The following is a 22,320-nucleotide window of genomic DNA, read 5'->3' on the forward strand; positions in this document are numbered from 1 at the left end:
TGTCACTAGTTAAAATTGCTTATTTCTCTGGATTTAAACATTCTTCGAAACATTTGGGATAATGTAAGTACACAAGTCAGCAAAATATATAACACTGTTCTAGTGGTTTTTGGATATTTTACTAAAAAAATCTTACATATTGTGCCTTTAATATGCTATGCATTTTATTAGACATGTGACGACCGCACAGAGTAGCATTATAACAGAATGTTCAAATGTATCTAGAATGATAAAACAGCGCTGCTTTTTTTCCCCACATACTCACGACCGGAAGGAACGGAAGCGGTCGATTGTGGCATAATAAAAGCTCCGCTGCTTTCGAGCCATGTGTCGCACTCATTCAGCGGCCTCGTTTTGCTTCGACGGCTTTCCGCCTCACTCTGCTTCATACGACGTTAATAAATGTCTAATACATTAGCTCATCCATGAACATGATTTCTGCCCGAGTCCCGTCGGATTGCATCGGCTGTGGGGATGAAGACGACAACTCCCATGATTCCACACTCAGTCACAGCGTCATCAAACTACGCCTTTGCCTCTTTGTTTGTGAATGAGTACTAGTCAGGTGAAATCACTATCATACTAATTAGATTGTAAGAGCAGACTAATTGCTATAAAAGGAGGGAATAAACACTTCCAATCATTGTGTTCTTGTTAGCAATGGTTACCTCCAAAGAAACATGTGTAGCCATCATCGCTTTGCATCAAAATGGCCTCACAATCACATGCAAGGAAATTGCTACAAAGAATATTGCACCTAAAAGAACCATATCATCAAGAACTTCAAGGAGAGAGGTTTAACTGCAGTGAGTAAGTCTTCAGGACGTCCCAGAGTGTCCAGCAAGCGCCAGGACCGTCTCCTCCTGAGGAGTCCATGTGGAAAAATAATCTACAAATACTGAAGCAGCAAACTTTGCAAAACACAAAATTTATGTCACTGCCAAAACTTTTGGCCATGACTGTAGTGGCAAAAAATTACATATTGTGCCTTTAAATTATATATTTCAATTCGGCAACAATCCGATATTAACTGTCCCATAAATGTTGTTTCTTTTGCTCAAATAGCATTATGCTTATATTTCAGCCTAAACCAGCCAGTGTGCATTTGTGGTCTGAAACGCGCATCTCAGAACACTGACTGTTTTTATGGCTTTTTATTATGACTTTACACACTTTGTATTTCTATATCTGAAGTCTTTGATGCAGGTTTTATTAAATATAATGTAAATGGCTGATATGTTGACAGTAAAGAGGTCTCATTTACAGTTGTTTCACATAAACTCTGTCTGTGAGATGAGATTTACTCTAAGAAATGACAGATGAATGCAATTGCACAGCAAACCCGCTGTCTGTGGAGACGTATTTTCCTACACGATAGTCTTAAAAATTCAAGCAACAGTTGAGCTATGTTGCAATGTTGCAGCTTAAGTAATCACTGTTTGAATTGAAGACGTTTGGACGAGGGAACAGAGGCCTGGGGAAGGACGTGTGTTGGGTAGCCGTCCTGAACACTTGATTGCATAACTTTGTGTACAGAGCAGAAATCCTGCCTCTCAGAAAGCAGGCGGTCAGGAGAATGAGAGGGGGCTAAAGGTGATCTGGAATGTGTTTTGGCTTCAGTTTCTGGCTTGTAGTTCACACACGCTTGCTTCTGTAGTAAACGGGTGACCTCAAATCAGGACACAAAGACCCTGATCTCTCCTCCCCTCTCTCCTGGAATGAAAAAAAAATGCCTGCAAGGAACAGGAAAACTAGGAGTTGCTAAACACAGCTGAAAACAGAGCCTGAAAGCAGCACTTAGGCAGTAATAAAGAAGAAACCGGCTCATATAGACAGACACAAACGCTTGTGCTAACACACCCACATCTGTAGGGCGTGCACACACACGCAGGCTCTGAGCGGAGGAAGGTGAGAGGCACACAGACACACCCTGCCGTTCTTGGATCTACTGCGGGAATTATCTCTCAGCAGAACAGCACAGAGTTAAATCATTCAACTTCATTCACAGCTTGTTGTGTTGTCCGGACTGGAAATGGATTAATAAAGTGTGGCCGTGATTGTATCCGTATCCTTCTGCACTGGAAGGATATGGCCATACATTTAGGTACAGTACTTGCATGTTTAAGTTTTTTTTTTAAATGTTAGATGTTTGTTGATGTGAATGAAGTCATGTAGAGGTGTGGTAAACTTGGTTGAGGTTTAACAACTTATGTTTAATAGATAAGCCTGATGTTTGCGAAGCCCTGCACAGGATTTATTGCTGTTTGAACTGATGTCTCACTAAACCACAACATTTACTTAATCCTGAGGCCAAGCTATTGACTCAGAGGTTTTTAGCTATTAAAGATGTTAAACATTTTCGTGTCTTAGGTTTTCAGATAAATACCGGAGTAATCAAACAGTTGTGGAATGTGACTGGTTAGTTATTCCCCATGAATATTCGTTATGCATTTAATTTGAACTTGATCCATGATCTTGACAACTTATTTTTTTATTTATCTGTTTATTTATTATTATTATTATCATTTTGGGGGGGGCATCATATTTATTAGTGTTTTAGTTAGCTTTTATTTTTTAAATTCAGTTTTCATTTTAATTTAAGTTTTAATTGTGTTATGTACTCCTTTCATTTTTATTAGTTTTTTTTTCAGTTTTCTGTTTATCTTTAATTTATTTAAATTTTTTTTGCTTATTTTATTTCAGTTAGTTGGCAAGGCATAGTTTCTATTTTTTTAGATTAAGTGTTTTCTTAAGTTTTTGTCTATTTATGTTTTTGTATTTTATTTCAGCTATATTTCAGCTATATTTCATTTAACAACAGCAATTTTTAACAGTTTTCGTTTTGTTTAACCATAACAGCACTGTTGAGCATAGACAGGAAAGTAAAAAGAAGAAAAGAAAGAAAAAGAAGAAAAGAAAGTGACGTGACATGTGGCCAAGTATGGTGACCCATACTCGGAATTAGTGCTCTGCATTTAACCCATCCAAAGTACACACACACACCGTGAACACACACCCGGAGCAGTGGGCAGCCATTTTTTGCTGCGGCGCCCGGGGAGCAGTTGGGGGTTCGGTGCCTTGCTCAAGGGCACCTCAGTTGTGGTATTGAAGGTGGGAGAGAGCGCTGTACATTCACTCCCCCCACCTACAATCCCTGCCGGTACGAGACTCGAACCCGCAACCTTTGGGTTATGAGTCCAACTCTCTAACCATTAGGCCACGACTTCCCCATTATAAGAGAGAAAGGGTGAGAGAACGGGAATGGAATCAGGACATGACCCTGGTTGGACTCAAATGTCCTGAGCATCACAGCAACTTTATTAGGATACTCTTTTATGCTTAAAACTTGCAAAGAAACAGAAAGAATGGAATATACAACCAAAAAATCATTAATTCGCCTGTGACACGGCCCCTGAACACTCCAGAGTGTCAAAGCACATTTACTTGTACTACTTACTTCTACTGTTTTGTTGCTTTCATACTTTTGAGTTGAATTCTCTAAAATGATACACTATAGAAACAGATATGTGGAGAGCTCACCCTGGAATTGCTCCAGCTGGAAGGGGCAGGATGTGTCATTGATGGATAGGAGTTTTTGCTCTCTCTTTTGTTAAAACCAGCTGTTTTCTCCCTGAGGTATGGCAGTGGAGCTCAGAGCTTTGAGGAAAAGAACAGACTCCTTTTGAGACAGAATGTCTGGGTCATCAAGACAAGGAAACAAACAGAGTTACCATGCCATGTTTGATGCTGTGTTATAAATCAGCTCTTGGACAAGGAGGATTGACAGAGTCCTGGCAAAAGTCAGCGTAAAGGGTGATTGATTATCTGTGAGAGCCCACTCCTCCAGATGCGGTGCCTTGACGTGAGATATTGGATTAAAGAACAGTTTTGTGAACTTTTTGTGACTTTGGTACCAGTCGCCATGAGATACAAACATTGATTTTTAAGTGCAACTGATGGATTGATAGAAGCTCTCAGGTCGTTTTCATTCCCACTGCCACAGTTAATATTGGCTAACAGTAATGTTTCTGTATAAATGGTCAAGATTTAGACAGTTAGTCCTGTGAAACTGTATGATTTACAAGTCATATTGCATCATTATTGCTTTCCAGAGCGCAGTTACTTTGCTGTGGGTTTTGCTCTGACTGTCTCTGGGTTGCTCTGTGGTTTTCTGTTATGTAATATTTTAGGATTGCTTGCCAAGTTTAACTCCAGCATGCTTACACAGGCCCTGAACATAACAGAATGGAGGGAGGAAAAGAGGAAAAAAGAGCCATTGCCTGTTTGCATTAAATAGACAAGACCCACAGCTGGCCGTAATCCTTATTGAGGCCTTAATCCTGCATTAAATAGACATGACCCATAGCAGCCTCTCGGTTTATCTAGGCATCTTCTGTTTGCATACTAACAAGTCAGGTGAATCATAACACTGGAAAACACACCATGCTTATTGTGGTGATGATAAAATGAAAAGGCTGACGCCAGGATGAATGGGTATTCCAGGAACAAGGAAGCTTACTAGAATTCTCTGGCTTAGTTGTTAAGAAAAAAAGTATGTACTTGCAGGCACAGACAGAACCTTTGGTAATAAAGTGGCCTTTATAAGATTACATCAGTTTAGCTGCTTTGATTTATTTGATTTGCTCAAGTGCAGTATGCCAGAACCAATAATGCACTCGTGGCCCTCAGCTATAAAAAGTGCTTTGTCAGCTAGACAGTGCTCCACAGTGCTGTTTGCTTATTCCAGTGCACCACATCTGCATAGCAAAACCAACAACCAAAGTCAATGTATCTCACTGATTTCACACAAATACATCTAAATTAACTTTAAAGCGGTCATATGATGCTGCTAAAAAAAACATTATTTTGTGTATTTGGTGTGATCTGAATTTATAGTTGAAAGCTAGGTATACTTCTATTCTGCAAGGATGCATTAAATTGATCAAAAATGACAGTATTTTTATAATATTACAAAAGTTTGTTTCAAATAAAAGCTGTTATTTTGAGATTTCTGTTTAGCAAAAATTTTTTATCAGTTTCCACAAAAATATAAAGCAGCACTTAATACTGTTCTCATAATTGTTAATAAAAATAAGTGGTGTTTATTAAGCACCAAATCAGCATATTAGAATGATTTCTGAAGGATCATGTCTGGCTGAAGACTGGAGTAATGATGCTGAAAATTCAGATTTGACTGATAAATTGCTTTTTATTTAGATTTTTAATCTTATGAAATATTTTTTTACTTTTTTAAATATTTTAAATTGTAATAATTTATATTATATATAATAATATTTTATATTTTATAATTATTTTATAATATATTATTATATTATATTTTGACTGTACTTTTGATCAAGAGACTTGAAAAAATTATTTTAAAAAATCTTTGCTTGTGCTCTTTTATCTTAAGTGATATTGATCCTACAAATGCATATAATTTAGTTTTAATGTTTACATTGGAGCTTCTGGACGTAAACACAGGAGCACAAGGCAACCACTCCCATCAATTGCTTTGTTTTTTCTGTTCTTGCAATTCCAGCTTTATGACTGAATTGATAGCATCCACTGTCTTATTCACATATCAGCAGTTGTAAATTGATTGCACATGATTATATATAGAGAGGAACATTTGTCACAGACCAAATTGTATCCTGGTGGATTTCCATGGAATTTCCAACTGATAACGTGTTCAGAATTTGGTGAATATATGCTTTGATTCTCATTAATTCCATGTAGAAGTAACAAAAACAGTAAAAGTAGTGTGTAAAGTCATATTGTGTTTTGATAAAGTGACATGTTTAGAAAGGATACAGAAGATAATGATCTGTGTGACAACTTAGCGACTCTCCCTTAACAGGCTAACAAGTCATGACAGGCCAGGTTTAAATACTCAGGCGGTGCTGCAGTGATTTTCAAGTTTAAAAGAATGTTCATTGTTTCATGGCAATTACTTAAATGTCGTATGTAATGTCACTACAGATCAACAAAACTGTGTCCTAACCAGTCGCAGTGTGACAAATTTACAGCAGAATGAATGTGAAACTCCTACGCCATGTGCAACAATAATCCAGTCAGAATTAGAGACCACCTGATATTGCTTTTTAGTTTATTTTTGTTATCCAATAACAATAATAATAGAATAATATTTTCTATTTATATATGTATGTATGTATATGTTTATTTATGCAATTTATGTTGTGCAGATATGTTTTGTTGCTTTGTTGTGTCACTTCTGGTTAAGACATTATTTAACCTTTTAAAACATAACATATGAAATAATAGTCTGAAAAAGTATCATATTTCATGCTTTAGGCTGTTATGGCTCACATAATATGATATAGGAGAATATGGAGCTAATTCCCGAGGAACAAGGAACAAAAAACACCTTTTCTCAAGGGCCCAAACTGAGCAAAAATATGCAAAACCTAAGATGAAATTCTGATAGTTTGTAAGGTAGATCAATAAAATATTTCTAACAGTATAGTAGACTAATGTATTAAAATGCTTCGTTTTGTGTGTGGGAGGCCAAAACATATAATGCAATACAGTCCAATGATTGATTGAAAGATTTACAAATAAATGTTCCTCACAAGCATGATGCATCGTATTTGACACTCACGTTTTACCATGATTTTTCTAAAAATGATGTATGGATAATCAAGTAAGCCTAAGTTGCTTCAGTCCAGTAGTGTTCATCTTGAAGAATTACTAATGATTTAAAATTGTATCTTTTATAAAAGTCAGATTTCACAGCATAAAGATGCGTACAACAGCCTGAAGGGGGATGTTTTTAGAATTACACTTAAAGGCCTTTTACTTGCTAAAAAAGTATAAACTATCAATCAGACGACAGAAGGCATGTGTGTTTTATAGGGCTGCACGATTAATCGAAATTAAATTGCAAAGGCGATAAATTAGCTACGCAAACAGCTTTCATAATCACAGAACGATTTCTTCGATTTTATAATCGCGCGATTATATCGTCTGCGATTATGAACACGATTTTGCGTAGCTTGTCAGTGAACTACGGCTCTGTGTAGTAAACGCTGCTCCATCTTACTACACAGAGCCGTAGTTCACTGACTAGCTACGCAAACAGCTTTCATAATCACAGAACGATTTCTTCGATTTTATAATCGCGCGATTATATCGTCTGCGATTATGAACACGATTTTGCGTAGCTTGTCAGTGAACTACGGCTCTGTGTAGTAAATGCTGCTCCATCTGAAAGCACGTGCTGAAGATTTACTACTAATCACAGAACCGGCTTTACTGACAAGATACGCATGACAATCACATTCGATTACTCGTGCAGCCCTATTTGATCATGTTGATAATTTAAAGGCCTTACAGTAGGCTTTGTAGAGTTAAGGCAAATGTGGAATGGAACAGAATACCATTTGTTTTATCTATAACAGCAGGATGGAATATCATGTGAAAATGTCAAATACAATAAAAACAAGAGTCATGATTTGCGGAGATGCTAGAAAGTAGGGCAGGAGGTATAGAGGTTTGGATGAAATTAGTTCAGAAGGATGTTATGTAACTGGCTCACAAAAACAGGAGAGCTTGGACGTGAACCTCTCTTTTTCACTGGTCTCTCTCTCTCTCTCTCTCCTCCCATAACCTCATTTGCTGAGCTCAATCTGACGTTCCTTCTGCACTTTAGCAGCTTATATTACTCGAGTCAAGCAGCTGGCCTGATTTTCCGTATACTCTGTTTCTCGTTCCTTCACTTTTTCACTCTTTTGAAAACTTGTTAGTGGGGCCCTATTTGAATCAAATTGAGGAGATTAGTTGTATAATCCTGTTTTGTGTCTGGCTCTCATGTGCGTATCATTTTGATGACTTTGTGGCAGTGCGATCCCTTGCGTCATTGTAGAAATGTAGACTGCATGAAAACTGGTCTGCTAGGGCCTATTTTTCTGGCTAGTGCTGGAAATTAAGTAACAATGACGTTGTTTTCCAGTGGGTGATTGAAAGCAGAAAGGAAAATAGCAGCAGACAAGTGTGTTTTAATATGGTACAAACATCTAGAAGAGGGCAGAAACTGATTCTCAAGAAACTGATTCTCAAAAAACAGAACAGCGTGAATGCAATAGAAAATCAACCTCACCTTTTTGAGACTGTGGAAATGTTTTTCATGACTTTAAATATATATTTCAAAATATTTAGTTGTTGTTACGGAAAAAGCTCATGTTAAGTTAATCTTAAAATACAATATAAAAGCGGATATGGCAGCTGCAAAAAACTCGGTACTACACCCTAAGTTAACCTTGGCCAATAATGATCAACCAGCTATGATTCTGACAGTCATAACGGATTGTTTGCATTGCTTGTAATAAAAACTACTCATTTAGGTGTTTTAGATCCGTCTGAGAGCCTGATGAACTTTGACTTTATTATCTATGATGCTTTATTTGATAAAGCTGGTGTTTTGTTCTTTGTGTCAACTTTTGGGTTTAGCATATTGGCTGACAATAGACTTCCTCTGTGGTCAGTTGTCACTTCGCAATGCTGGGCCCTTGTAGTCAATGCCAGCATGAGCATCAACTGCTGTGAATTCTCACCAAGTGTTGATGACAGCGATGAGCTCGTGGTCTAAAAGCAGATCGTGGTAATGTTTTTGTCTCTAGGGGGTCTGTGCATAGTGATCTTCATTTCCCTATAATATAGAAAAGAATATATGACTGTGTTTACATTAGCGTATTTAATCTGAACGGAATATACAGTGGCCAGAAGGCATTTATTAAATACTGAGTGATCTGGAATTTTCCTGCCACCTGGTTAACACACGCAGCACTTCTTAAAGGGAGAGTTCACACAAAAATGTCATTCTGTCATTCCAAACCTGTATCACTGTGAATCACAAAATAAAATACTTTCTTTTCTTTTTTTGTCTGATGTTGTTTTGGACTCCATTGACTTTCATTGTACGGATGAAAACGGTTGAAAAATTCAGTTGAAAAGTTGAATTTTGTTTTCAGAAGAAAGTCACACAACATTTGTGTGAGTATATTATGACAGACTTTTCATTTTTGGGTGAGCTATCCCTTTAAGTGATTAACATGTACTTGATCCATATTTACAATAGCCGTCCTTTAGTGTTTTGCTTTCTGGTGTTTTGTTTTTGTGTGTGTTTGTTCGAAAATGTGTGCGAGTCATGTTTGCAAGAACAGTAGTGCTGGGATAGCAGTGGGTAACCCTATCCAGTGCTTGCACAGGTGATACTGAGCTGAATATAGAGCCTTTTGACCAGCTGGCCTTACTATTTAAAACCGAGAGGGTGTGGGGATGAGGGGGTTCGCCAACAGTGAAACATGTGCGATGTATGTGAGATGTATGTACTTTATCTGCCAGAAAGAAAGGAAAGGTCAAAGGAGACCTACATTCTTCCCATGACCTACATCCTTCCACTCTCTCCGCTCATGTCACCGGGACTCCCGAGAGCTTTTCCGTATTAAATACCTTGTGAAATGTGAACTATGTGTTGGATGTTACATGCCATATGTGAGAGGGTTGATCTGTTCCTGAATTTTTTTTCCTCTTGCTTTGTGCAGTTGATTTTTTTCACTTGTGCATGCAAGAAACGCGATTAGAAGCTTATAGTTTGTGAACATATTATAAAAGAACTAAGAAGAAATGTTTTCTCTGTATATAAGTGAAAGTGTTGTTACTGTTAATGAGAAATACATTATTTTCATTCTATGAAATAAAAACACTAACAATTGGAAGAACATTTTCATGACCCTAAAAGAAAAGAAAATGTGTAAGTTGGAATATACTGTGAATATACTTAATTAATTTGTGGTCACTTTATTTGATTTAGTTTTGGTCTATATAATACTTATTTTATTTGCAACAGCAGTAAGCATTTAAAAGTATATGACAAAATTATAATTATTACTGCACTATTGTTCAACACTTTTTATTATGTATAATGTTTATCAAATATATATTCTATTCTTAATTTTTTAAAAGAAATTAATACTTTTAATCAGCAATGTTGCTTTAACTTGATCAAAAGTGACAATAAAGAGTTTTACATTGAAAACTTTTCAAATATTTTTCAAATAAATGCTGTTGTTTTGAACAAAGAATACTGAAAATAATGTCATGATTTCCACAAAAATATTCAACAACTGTATTCAACAAAATCAACATATTAGAATGTTTTCTTAAGGATCATGTGACACTGAAAACTGGAGTAATGGAGTAACTGGAGTAAGCTGAAAATTCAGCTTTGTCATCACAGGAATAAATTACAATTGAAAGTATATTAAAACAGAAAACTTAAATTTCTAATAATAATTCACAAAATTACTGTTTGTATTTTTGATCAAATAAATGCAGCCTTAACAGAATAAGAGCTTTTTTTTTTTAAGTATAGAAAACTTACCTACCCCAAATTTTGAATGCTAGTGTGTATATATACAGTAGATATATATATATACACAGTGGTGTGAAAAAGTGTTGGCCCCCTTCCTGATTTCTTATTTTTTTGCATGTTTGTCACACTTTAATGTTTCAGATCATCAAACAAATTTAAATATTAGTCAAAGATAACACAAGTAAACACAACATGCAGTTTTTAAATGAAGGTTTTTATTATTAAGGGAAAACAAAATCCAAAACTACATAGCCCTGTGTGAAAAAGTGTTTGCCCCCCTGTTAAAACTGGTTTATCACACCTGAGTTATATATATGCTACCCTAATGAACCAGTGAAAAAGAGCTGAGGGGGTGAATGGGGGTCTGCCAGATTGTAGAGCGTAAACGAGAGGCAACAGCTGAGCTGAAGCGAGCAGTCATTGGCACTCAGCAGACCCTCCTTTATGTTTGAGGGTGAGAGACACGCTGTTCTGTGAATGTCTTCTGCTGAGTGCAGAGCAGGCTCTGTGCTCTGCTGTCCTCACCTATGCGCGTTAGCTTCATTTTCTGCCTCTGCGTAACGCAGCTGCAGAGCCTCTGCATTCACCTTTGAGAACAAAAGAGGACAAAAGCGAGAATTAGATTTGGGATGAGGAAGAAACCAAGTGGAAGCTGTCTGTTCTCCAATTCTGTGATTTGAAACGCTGTAAATACCGTTGTTGTGGACTAACATACCTGTTACGGAAATCTTGCGCCGTACAATCCGTTTTCCTCACTTTGGACCACCAATGGAATATCAGTTTTGACTTTGAGACATTTCAAGAGACTTTCAACACTGGATCCAAACATGCTGGACACAAACCACTGCCTTCACATTGATACTTCCTTTTTTGAGGATCAACCAATCCAAAATGGTGAAGATAAGATGTCTTTGAGTCTGAACTGTGACAGACATGCTTATCATAGCCTCAAAGAAGGTGGGCATTGCTGTTTTTATGCTTTTATAGAGTATAAATAAAGCACCCTCCAGGTGTGCATCCAACCTAATACACTGAATTTAGCTTCATTAGCGCTTATCCCGAGTCTTAACGTGTCAAACCTGATTATTCTAGTGTCTTAGTGGTGAGATCACCCCAGCTGCTCATACAGAGCCAAGAGCGAGCACCGGTTGACCTGTAAACTGTGCCAGGCCCAGGGGCTTTGAGGCCAGTCAGCAAGAGGCGTGTTTAATTAAGACCCCAGACACACAGGCTCTTGGATTAACCCAGTTGTCTGCATGATTCGTTATTCTTTTTTCCTTTTGTTTCAAGACCTGGATGTTGACGCCACACTTTCCAGGTCTCCCACGGAATTTTCCAGGCTGGCGAGGAGAAGATGGAGAGAGTGTTGGCATTTAAACGTGTCTGATTGATTTACAGTATCAGGCCAGGTTCTCAGAGAGGTGCGAGAGGGCTTGTGTTTCTTCTTCAGTGGGTACAAAAATAGTGCCGAGCAGCTCTAAGGAGTGGGTGGTCAAAAACAGCTGTTAAAATGAAGTGGGAATAGGAAGAATTTAGAACAAATAGCGAAACTTTTTGTATTCAATTTGCAAGTGAGAACCGGAGTGGGTGTTCTGGGATTTTATGGGAACTTGCGACAAAAAGGGGCCCTGATTTAAAAGCACTGGATTCACATCCTCACAGCTGATCACCAAAACGTCAGCCTTTGGTTTTGTCACCTCAAGCACTTCCAAAAGTGGTTTTCACAGTGATGCCATAGAAGGACCGTTTTGTGTTCCCCAAAGGACCTTTCAGTGAACAGTTCTTAAAAGAACCATTTTTATACATTTTAATAATGTAAAGAACCTTTTTCCACCATAAACAACCTTTTGTACAGTTACTATGGATGTTAAAGGTTCTTCATGGAATCGTAGATGTCAATGAAGAACCTTTATTTTTTATTTTATTTATGGTTTATATAACAAAAAGGAGTGCTTGGTGGGTCTTGGCATGTGCAGACGATGTTCTGGCTTCTTTATCCCCAGACGTTGTGACTGTGAAGGTCAGAACACCTGACTAGTGCACACAAAGCAATGCCATGTGGGTGATGATGTCATTGTGCCAGGACTGACAGGTGCACGTTTGCCTCTAAAGCATCCAGGGCCACATCCCTCCTGACGTGGCATTTGACATAATAGTACTGTAACGGCTTTTTTTGCACTGAACAAAGCAATAATAACAAATCTCTCATGCTGTCTACACACCACCCTCTTTATAATCATTGAGCAACTTACCCAATGTGTTGTGCCAGCACGCAAGTTCCCGATTTGAAGAACGCCTATTGCCTCGCAGTTGCACTTTTTGAATTCAGGAAAGTAGTTGAGTGTGGTGAAACGGGAAGTATGAAAAACCACCCAAACAACCTAAACATTCACAGTCCCTCCCCTCAGCATTCACTCTTTACTTAGAAAGAAACTGAAAGAGGGCCCTTTCGAGCTCTTGTCCTGACTTATGCTATTGTCATCTGGCTGCAGCTGTCCTGATGCGAATATCGTCATTCTCTGTATCTGAACCCTTGTCCTCTCTCCCCATGCAGTTCTTCAGCTCAAACTACAGCAGAGAAGGACGCGAGAGGAGCTGGTCAGCCAAGGAATCATGCCTCGTAAGTCAGATTTTACTCTTCTAGTTATGCCCAGCATCACACATGTGCATATGTGCATTTACTTGCAGCACAAGCAGATTGCAAAAAAATTAATAGGTTCATTTTGGGAATGTGTGTGAATGCTGTATTTATAGTGTTTTCATAAAGTATTTGGGCATTCAAGTCACGCTCAAAAATGTATAAATGAATGTAGTGACATTCAGACATTAAGTGTGACCTGAGTGTCCAAAAACTTTGAGGCCACTGTGTATTCAAAGCTAGGTATAATGACAGCATTCGGAGATATTTATGTTATACAGTTTAGCCACAATGATATGCAGACTCTTGATATGGGTCCATATTACTATTTGTTAGTGTGTCAATAAGTAACTAGCTGTTGTGGTGCAGCAATGGCCACATGGATTTCATGCTACTATGAAGGATATTGCAACATTCCCAGCCGCTCATTCTGTATGAAATCGACAATGAAATGAAATAGTTCAACAATGCTTATGTAGCAATCAACACCCATTCAAAAGCAAAAATAGTGAGCTTGTCTCTGTTTCTGCCAGTTTATGCATGTGTGAATGCTGTATTTATAGTGTCTTCATAAAGTATTTGGGCATTCAAGTCACGCTCAAAAATGTATAAATGAATGTAGTGACATTCAGACATTAAGTATGACCTGAGTGTCCAAAAACTTTGAGGCCACTGTGTATTCAAAGCTAGGTATAATGACAGCATTCGGAGATATTTATGTTATACAGTTTAGCCACAATGATATGCAGACTCTTGATATGGGTCCATATTACTATTTGTTAGTGTGTCAATAAGTAACTAGCTGTTGTGGTGCAGCAATGGCCACATGGATTTCATGCTACTATGAAGGATATTGCAACATTCCCAGCCGCTCATTCTGTATGAAATCGACAATGAAATGAAATAGTTCAACAATGCTTATGTAGCAATCAACACCCATTCAAAAGCAAAAATAGTGAGCTTGTCTCTGTTTCTGCCAGTTTATGCATTATGCTGCATATTGCAGCATAAACTTGTATTTTGCTTATAGGCTCCAGCAGGCATTAATGGATGGGACTATCCTCTGTAGAAGACTGACTCTTGACTCTTGATTGCCAACACGCAGTCATTGTGAAAGGGCCTGTTGTTGTGTTATCAGGTGGATCTACTTCCCCTATTGTTTCCACTTCCTTATTCTGTGTTCTGCTCATCAGGCAAGAGGATTTGCAGTCTTCACACTGTGCTGTCTATGTGGCCTCTGTGAGAAGGAGGAAGTGCTCAAGCAGCTCTAGCTTAGCTCTTTAAGCGACAGCCAAAAACAAACTGTTTGGTTCAATTTAAACAGCACTAAACACTTGTGTTGCAATATTAATTGACAATTGCACTTGACAAAATACTTGCATTGCTGCACACATAAGCCTGCAGGATTACATTAAGATTTCATAACTGTTTAATGTAACTGTATGAGAGTAGTTGACACATAACGTGTCAACTGACTTTTTCAAGGATTTTAGATTAAATTTATATTGAATGTCTAAGGGAAAGTTTATGCTTTAAGGTTTTTCGCCATTTTTTTATTCACATTTGCCTCACAATGCAGGTTATGTCAACTTTCCGAATGTTTTTAATGTCATTTATCCACAACTCTACAGTTCAGTACGGAAGAGAATGAGGGCCAAGCAATAATAAAAAAAATAAAACCATCTCGAGATTAAATTCATTATAATACGAGATAAAATTTGTTAAATTTCAAGAAAAATGTCGAAATAAAATGTTGAGAATAAACGTATTAAATTGCAAGAAAAAAGTTGTGTTTCGAGAAAAAACACATTAAATCAAAAATCAGAAATCATTCGATTATGCTGACAAAATCTTACTGACCCCAAACTTTGTACAGTACTTTTCGGTTTATTTTTGTGAGCCTCTGCTGCACAGAGACTAGGCAGATCACTGCTGACCCTACCATGTGGTTTCAGAAATTTCAAGTTAGTTACCCAATCTTGGCTGTTACATCACATTCTTACTTTGTTATTCCTTTCATATTACAGCTCAATCACATGTGCAGTTTACTGTCCTTGTTTTTTTTTCCAGCCCTCTTTTTAGAGAAAAAATGTCTGCTGTTGTGATAGTAAATACAGTATATACTGTACATACCAATTTGGTACTACCAATTTAGGAATATACTTGTTTGGTATACTCTAAGATGACCAGAGGCAAACTATTTAGCAAAAAATAATTTTAAAGTAAAGAGTAATAAAAATAACTATATTATTTTATATCTGTTAAAATACATTAATTTTGACTCCCCAACTGTTAAGTTGTAGTTCTATATTTTCAGGCAGATGGATATGCACACTTGCTGTTCACACTCACTGAACTCCCTTTGTTCTTTCAGCAGGTGATTTGAGCCAATCTAATATAAGGGGATGTTCTCTTTTTTAAATGTATGACCTTTTTGTATGACATTTAATGACTAGTTTTTCAGTCTTCTTACATAGTTCCTCAGTATCAAATATGATTCATTAAGGGAAATAGGTGGGCACAGATACATGACTATTTGAAAACTTGAAAAGGCATGGCAGTGATTGAGTGAAAACGCAGTATGTATTGGGCCGCTGCTTTTTGTAGTGGTTAGTTCACACAGGAGGCATTTTGGTGTTCTCCTGCACTCAAACCTGAATACTCGCTTAATTAATCTGTTGTGCACCTGGCAGTTACAATGACCAAAATGCACATCCCTATGACTGAGCATAAGAAAGTAAGACTGTCTCTGTCTCTGTTCTGTACACAGCACTGAAGAGTCCGGCTGCCTTCCACGAACAGAGGAAAAGTCTGGAGAGAGCACGCGTGAGTGACTTTATCTCTTTTCCTTTTGAAGAAAAAGAGGTTCTTCTTGAAAACAAACAAAAAAAATCACTTTCTTGTCATCTTTGATTGACACTTGTTTTCTCTTTTACTGGTGCAGACTGAGGATTACCTGAAGAGGAAGATCAGGAGTCGGCCAGAGAGGTCAGAACTGGTCAGGATGCACATCCTCGAAGGTGAGTGTCACATCATTCTCTTTTAAATATGAAAACGGAGTAATATTAAATTATTACAGTATTATTCGTTTATTTATTCAATTGCAAGTCATGTTTCTGTTATGCATTTTCTGCCTCTTGCAATGGACCTTCTTCACAGTGAAAGGGTCCATAGCCATAACCCTATCCTGACCTGTTCCTGTTCAAGACTGAAGGAGCCGTCTACTGTATAGTTTCTATATTCCTTAGTATTTTTTTCCATTTCTGTTACATCAGAAACAGGTAGTTGATCAACATGCAAAAATACTAATTGAGTCAGTAGACTCTCAGAGAGGAATTTAGGTGGTATTTACATTAAAGGAAGTGATTCATTTGTTAATGATTATATTTGTTTCACCCACAGAGACCTCAGCTGAGCCCTCACTGCAGGCCAAGCAGCTGAAGCTGAAGAGAGCCCGACTGGCAGATGATCTCAATGATAAGATCTCCCACCGCCCTGGTCCCATCGAGCTCATCCACAAGAACATCCTTCCTGTGCACGCGCTCATTGGTTAGTCTGTAACCACTGTCAAAAACAGCATTTATGTTGCACGCGCTATTATTGCACTGTCAGCTTTGTCAGTGTTACTGTTTAAACACCATAAGCATTTTCGCCATAAATGACAACAGTGCAAATCTATTATTTGCAAAGTTGACAATTAAAGAGGAAACTTTACCTACGTGTATTGTCAATAACATTCCTGTGTCATTTTAATTGTATATATTTGTTCACTTAAAAGTAGGGATGCACCGATAACGATACTGGTATCGGTATCGGTATCGGGCCCGATACTGAGCGCCTGTACTCGTACTCGTTAAAATGCCCCGATACCAAACGCATGTGATAAGCGCCATATTCAAACAAAGAAACACCGACAACAGAACAACAGACAGCAGAAAGGAGTTAAGGATGTCTACTACGAAGTATATGTATGCAATGAATATAATGTGCAGCATGCCCAGGAGACTACAGACTGTAATTAAGGCTAAGGGCTGCCCGACTAAGTATTGATAGTTGTGTAAATACTGTCATACTAACAGCTGTCTGAATAATTTTTGGTTGATCGTAATCTATTACATACCTTTCTATCAAAATTATCTAACATTATCAAGATTAATTTGTTCTGACACAGTTTAACTCTGAGTTCTTGTCATATTTTATTACCATTTTCTAAACTATAGCGAATAAACTGTGATAATGTGAGAAATGTTGAAGGTGAAGGTGGTTTGACTGTATCTATTTGATAAATGAAGTTAACCAACTAACATTATACATACCCTTTTGGTTTCTGTACCCAATATTGAAAAAATTTACAAATGCAATAAAAATATCGGTATCGGTACGCGGTATCGGCAAGTACCAAAAATAAAAGTATCGGTATCAGGCGAGTACTGGAAAAAGTGGTATCCGTGCATCCCTACTTAAAAGTTTCACTCACAATGATTTGTTCACAACTCAAGCACCACTAATTCTGTTAAATATAAGTGAAGTTTTACTGTCATCAATGTCTTAAAAGGATAGTTACCCAAAAATGAAAATCCTGTCATCATTTAATCACCCTCATGTTGTTCCAAACCATTTTCTCAAAACTTAGATTAAACCACTTGATTAATTTTTTGGCCTTTTTGGATCTTCTAAGTTTTAGTTGCCTGAACTTTCAGTGGAGGCAATGAAACCAAAAAAAATAAATCTTTATTTTTTTAAACTTATCAGTTTGGAACAACATGACGGTGAGTAATCAGTGACAAAATCTGAGTGAACTTAGGTGAACCATGAACCAGACTTATATGTGTCCATGCACAGATCAGACAACCATTTTCTTTTGTGTATTTTCAGGTACAGAGTCTCCGAAGGGTGAGAGCTCCTCACTGGACGAGGACAGTAGTGATGCCCTATCACCGGATCCCCAGTGCAGTCAGGACTCTCCGTTGGGTCTTGCCCCTCAGCACTCCCCCTCTGATATGCTGAAAATGAATGGAGACCTCTCACCCACTCAGGTATATTGCTGTTTCAGTTGTTCAGTATGAGATTAATGGAATATTGCTTTTGTGCTTTCAGTATGCTAGAGGGCAGCACTGCTCTACACTTAAAGGGGACCATTCATCCAGACACACCCAACATGTCATCATGTTGTTGTAAACTTTTATTGCAGTTTATGTAGCTCTTTTCTATTTATATATATATTTTAAAATGTAATTTATTCCAGTGATGCAAAGCTGAATTTTCAGCAGCCAATGCTGCAGTCTTCAGTGTCACACGATCATTCAGAAATCATACTAATATGCTGATTTGGTTCAAGAAACATTTCTTATTCATCGTTAATGTTGAAAACAGTTGTTGTGCTTGTATTATTTTTGTGGAAACTGTAATACTTTTATAGAAATCTTTCAACATTATAAATAACTTTACTGTCAATTTTGATCAATTGAATGCATCCTCGTTGAATAAAAGTATAAAATTTTTCTTAAAAAAGACCTGGTTACTGACCCCGAACCTTTAAACGCTAGTGTATGTCTGCTAGAGCAGTGGTTCTCATCCGGTGTGGGTTGTGACCCAAAACTGGGTCACGTATCTGTTTTGATTGAAAAATAATAATAAATGTGTTATTTTTTTCTTGTACATGTGTTACTTGTTTCATGTACATTGTAGATGAAAAGATAAATTTAGCAGAATGTCCAAGCTGCTTTTTACCATTTGTATTTTAAAGTGAACTGTCCCTTTAAATTGTTTTGTATTTTAAATTACTTCATTATAAGCCACAAAGCAACATCTGCAAGGTTAAGAACAGAGAGGACAATGTAGAAAATGCATTTAAGACCACACCATACTGTATTTAACCAGTGTATTTATTGTAGTTCCTCACTCAGGCCCCACCTCCTCCTCTCGTTGCATCCAATGCCTCTCCACCACAGAATCTAACCAGTGAAACTAACATGACAAACTCTTCCCGTCCACCGACGGGACATACAAAGGTAAAGTGAAAGCCATCAAACCTATCATCGGTTTCATTTTTCAGTCTAAACCAATAAAAATGTGATTTCATCACTCATTTTTTGCTCATTGCATCTCTTTGCTTTGCCCTCACCATAAGCAGCAGTCCAAGTCCAGCACAGATCGGACATCTCAGCGATCCAAGAAAGCCAAAGATAACAAGCCCAAAGTGAAGAAACTCAAATATCACCAGTATATCCCACCTGACCAGAAGAACGACCGGGAGCCGCCTCCTCAACTGGACTCCTCGTACGCTAAGATCCTCCACCAGCAGCAGCTTTTTCTTCAGCTTCAGATCATTAACCAGCAACAGCAGCACTACAACTACCACACTATCTTACCCGCACCTCCAAAGTGAGTACAACCACACTGGATATGGATACTGTGTTGTGTATAATTGTGTATGTGCATATTATGTTTGTGTATGGGGTCGGTAGGATTTTTTCTCTTTAAATATTTATATGATAAAAAATTACATTAAAAACAGTAATACTGCAAACTTTTATTGCAATTTATGTAGCTCTTTTCTATTTATATATATATTTTAAAATTTTATTTATTCCAGTGATGCAAAGCTGAATTTTCAGCAGCCAATACTGCAGTCTTCAGTGTCACACGATCATTCAGAAATCATACTAATATGCTGATTTGGTTCAAGAAACATTTCTTATTCATCGTTAATGTTGAAAACAGTTGTGCTTGTATTATTTGTGGAAACTGTAATACTTTTATAGAAATCTTTCAACATTATAAATAACTTTACTGTCAATTTTGATCAATTGAATGCATCCTCGTTGAATAAAAGTATTTAAAAAAAAACAAAAGACCTGGTTACTGACCCCGAACCTTTAAATGCTAGTGTATGTCTGCTAGAGCAGTGGTTCTCATCCGGTGTGGGTTGTGACCCAAAACTGGGTCACGTATCTGTTTTGATTGAAAAATAATAATAAATGTGTTATTTTTTTCTTGTACATGTGTTACTTGTTTCATGTACATTGTAGATGAAAAGATAAATTTAGCAGAATGTCCAAGCTGCTTTTTACCATTTGTATTTTAAAGTGAACTGTCCCTTTAAATTGTTTTGTATTTTAAATTACTTCATTATAAGCCACAAAGCAACATCTGCAAGGTTAAGAACAGAGAGGACAATGTAGAAAATGCATTTAAGACCACACCATACTGTATTTAACCAGTGTATTTATTGTTGCTGATTTGGTTCAAGAAACATTTCTTATTCATCGTTAATGTTGAAAACAGTTGTGCTTGTATTATTTGTGGAAACTGTAATACTTTTATAGAAATCTTTCAACATTATAAATAACTTTACTGTCAATTTTGATCAATTGAATGCATCCTCGTTGAATAAAAGTATTTAAAAAAAAACAAAAGACCTGGTTACTGACCCCGAACCTTTAAATGCTAGTGTATGTCTGCTAGAGCAGTGGTTCTCATCCGGTGTGGGTTGTGACCCAAAACTGGGTCACGTATCTGTTTTGATTGAAAAATAATAATAAATGCAACTAACCATATAATCATAAATAATTAGGATAACAAAATAGACAAAACTATGCAAAACTAAACAAAATATGACCCATATTAAATACAGGAGTTCTGAAGCAAAACTAGTTTGCCAATCGTCATACAGTGGGAGGAGCTAAGCCCAGCTCTTTGCCTGCAAACCTGGATGAATTAAAAGTGGGAAAAGTGGGTAATTTATTTACTTACTCTAAAGCAATAACACTGACCACCAATTTTGACAATTCTGGTTCCGTTATTTTTCCCACTTTGTGTATGGGGATTAAAAAAAAAAAATCCTCATTAGATTGAAGCCATGAACCAAACCAACTTGTTACTGCAGATTGTTACTTCCAGATCTCAACTATTTCACTCTATGGTGGATAATGTGAAACTGATTTTTCTTCATCTCTCATCTCTCAGGTTGCTGAACTTAAACATGAGCTCAAATTGAGGGGTTTGACAGTATCGGGCACTAAGAACGATCTCATCGAACGACTGAAGAACTACCAGGAGCAGAACAGTGCTTCATCAGCCGCAGGGGCTGCGGCTACGAAAACCGTCCCTGCTCAGTTACCACAGGTGTCAGTTCAGTCATCTGGTGCCGCCCCACATCAAGCCCCGAAAGATACGGTTGTTCCATTGTCAGCCTTTCCTGTAGCGGCTACCACTCGGGTCCACAGCACAACTCCACCTCAAATCATGCGCTTCGGCAGCACTAGCTCCTCTCCTCCTGCATCTCCTACCCCCTCTGACCGCTCTCTGGCTGGATTGAGTCCCGATGAGGCCAGCTGCAATGGGGATGTGTTCGGAGAAATGGTAGGTCTGTGATGAAATAGTGAAAAGAAAATTAGGGATGCCCTACATTTTTTCTTTTCAATAAGCTGTTAGACTTGGATGTACGCCACAATACGGAAGAAAAATCTGTAGCTACTTCAGTTTCATTGTGACTTTAAAAACACTAATAATTTAAAACATGCTAATGGTAATCTTTAGTAGTATTTAGCAGATCTCAAAATTAATTTGTCATATGTTGTGATGCTTAAAGCTATCATTCTTTTTTTTATATTTTAGTTTAGTGTTTACGTTCTTTTAAGAACTTGTATTTCTCCATTAACAGGTTACCTCGCCTCTCACCCAGCTCAGCCTGCACCCCTCTCCAGACCACCCATCCCTAATTAAAGAGGAGTCTCATGGGCAGATGCAGGCCTCCTGCAGCCTTTCTCACCCGGGTCCGCTGCCAGCTGCACAGTCTCAGGATCCAGGTCCCGTGGCAGCATCAGGATCTGCTGTGTCTCCTCTGGACAAAGACCAAATGCTTCAAGAGAAGGACAAGCAGATCGAGGAGTTGACACGCATGCTTAGGCAGAAGCAGAGGCTGGTGGAGACCCTGCGTTCTCAGCTGGAGCAGGGTAAGCGCGGAGCAGCCGCAGAAGTTACAGACAACACGGTTAACGCTGAAATACCATTGCTGTCTAACGGAGTGGAAGTGAAGGTAAAGGAAGAGATTAAGGATGAAATGGACACAACAGAGGACCTGCAGAAGCAAGTCCAGCCCCAGAAGAAGATCCAGATGCAGTGTTCGCAGCAGACGCTGCTCAAACTGCAGCAGATTCACCGGCTGCAGGTGCAGCAGCAGCAGCAAATGCTGGTGGACCTACCAAACGTACAGCAACAGAAGACACAGTTACTGCAACAGCAAAAACAACAGCAGCAAATGGAACCACCGAAACTGCAGCAAGAG

The 22,320-nt window shown here is 37.9% G+C and overlaps 1 protein-coding gene across 6 annotated transcripts in view; it reads left to right on the forward strand.

Annotated features, from left to right (window-relative positions):
* LOC107709647 (MKL/myocardin-like protein 1) overlaps positions 1–22,320 on the forward strand; it is a 37,250-nt gene that overhangs the window by 8,465 nt on the left and 6,465 nt on the right. For 2 of the 6 annotated variants that reach the window (XM_016514224.1, XM_016514222.1), the window contains exons 1-8: positions 10,863–11,350; positions 12,948–13,013; positions 15,802–15,857; positions 15,976–16,051; positions 16,434–16,580; positions 17,907–18,067; positions 18,926–19,042; positions 19,165–19,415. In XM_016514224.1, coding sequence (XP_016369710.1) covers positions 11,221–11,350; positions 12,948–13,013; positions 15,802–15,857; positions 15,976–16,051; positions 16,434–16,580; positions 17,907–18,067; positions 18,926–19,042; positions 19,165–19,415 — 1,004 coding nt within the window. In that variant the 5' untranslated portion in view covers positions 10,863–11,220. Of the gene's footprint in view, positions 1–1,820; positions 2,105–10,862; positions 11,351–12,947; positions 13,014–15,801; positions 15,858–15,975; positions 16,052–16,433; positions 16,581–17,906; positions 18,068–18,925; positions 19,043–19,164; positions 19,416–22,320 lie in introns of those variants that run through there. The other 4 variants (XM_016514225.1, XM_016514220.1, XM_016514223.1 and 1 more) reach the window with 4 other exon arrangements.

Source organism: Sinocyclocheilus rhinocerous, unplaced genomic scaffold (genome assembly GCF_001515625.1).
Source record: "Sinocyclocheilus rhinocerous isolate Xijiao unplaced genomic scaffold, SAMN03320098_v1.1 scaffold4100, whole genome shotgun sequence".
NCBI classification, from domain to species: Eukaryota; Metazoa; Chordata; class Actinopteri; order Cypriniformes; family Cyprinidae; genus Sinocyclocheilus; species Sinocyclocheilus rhinocerous.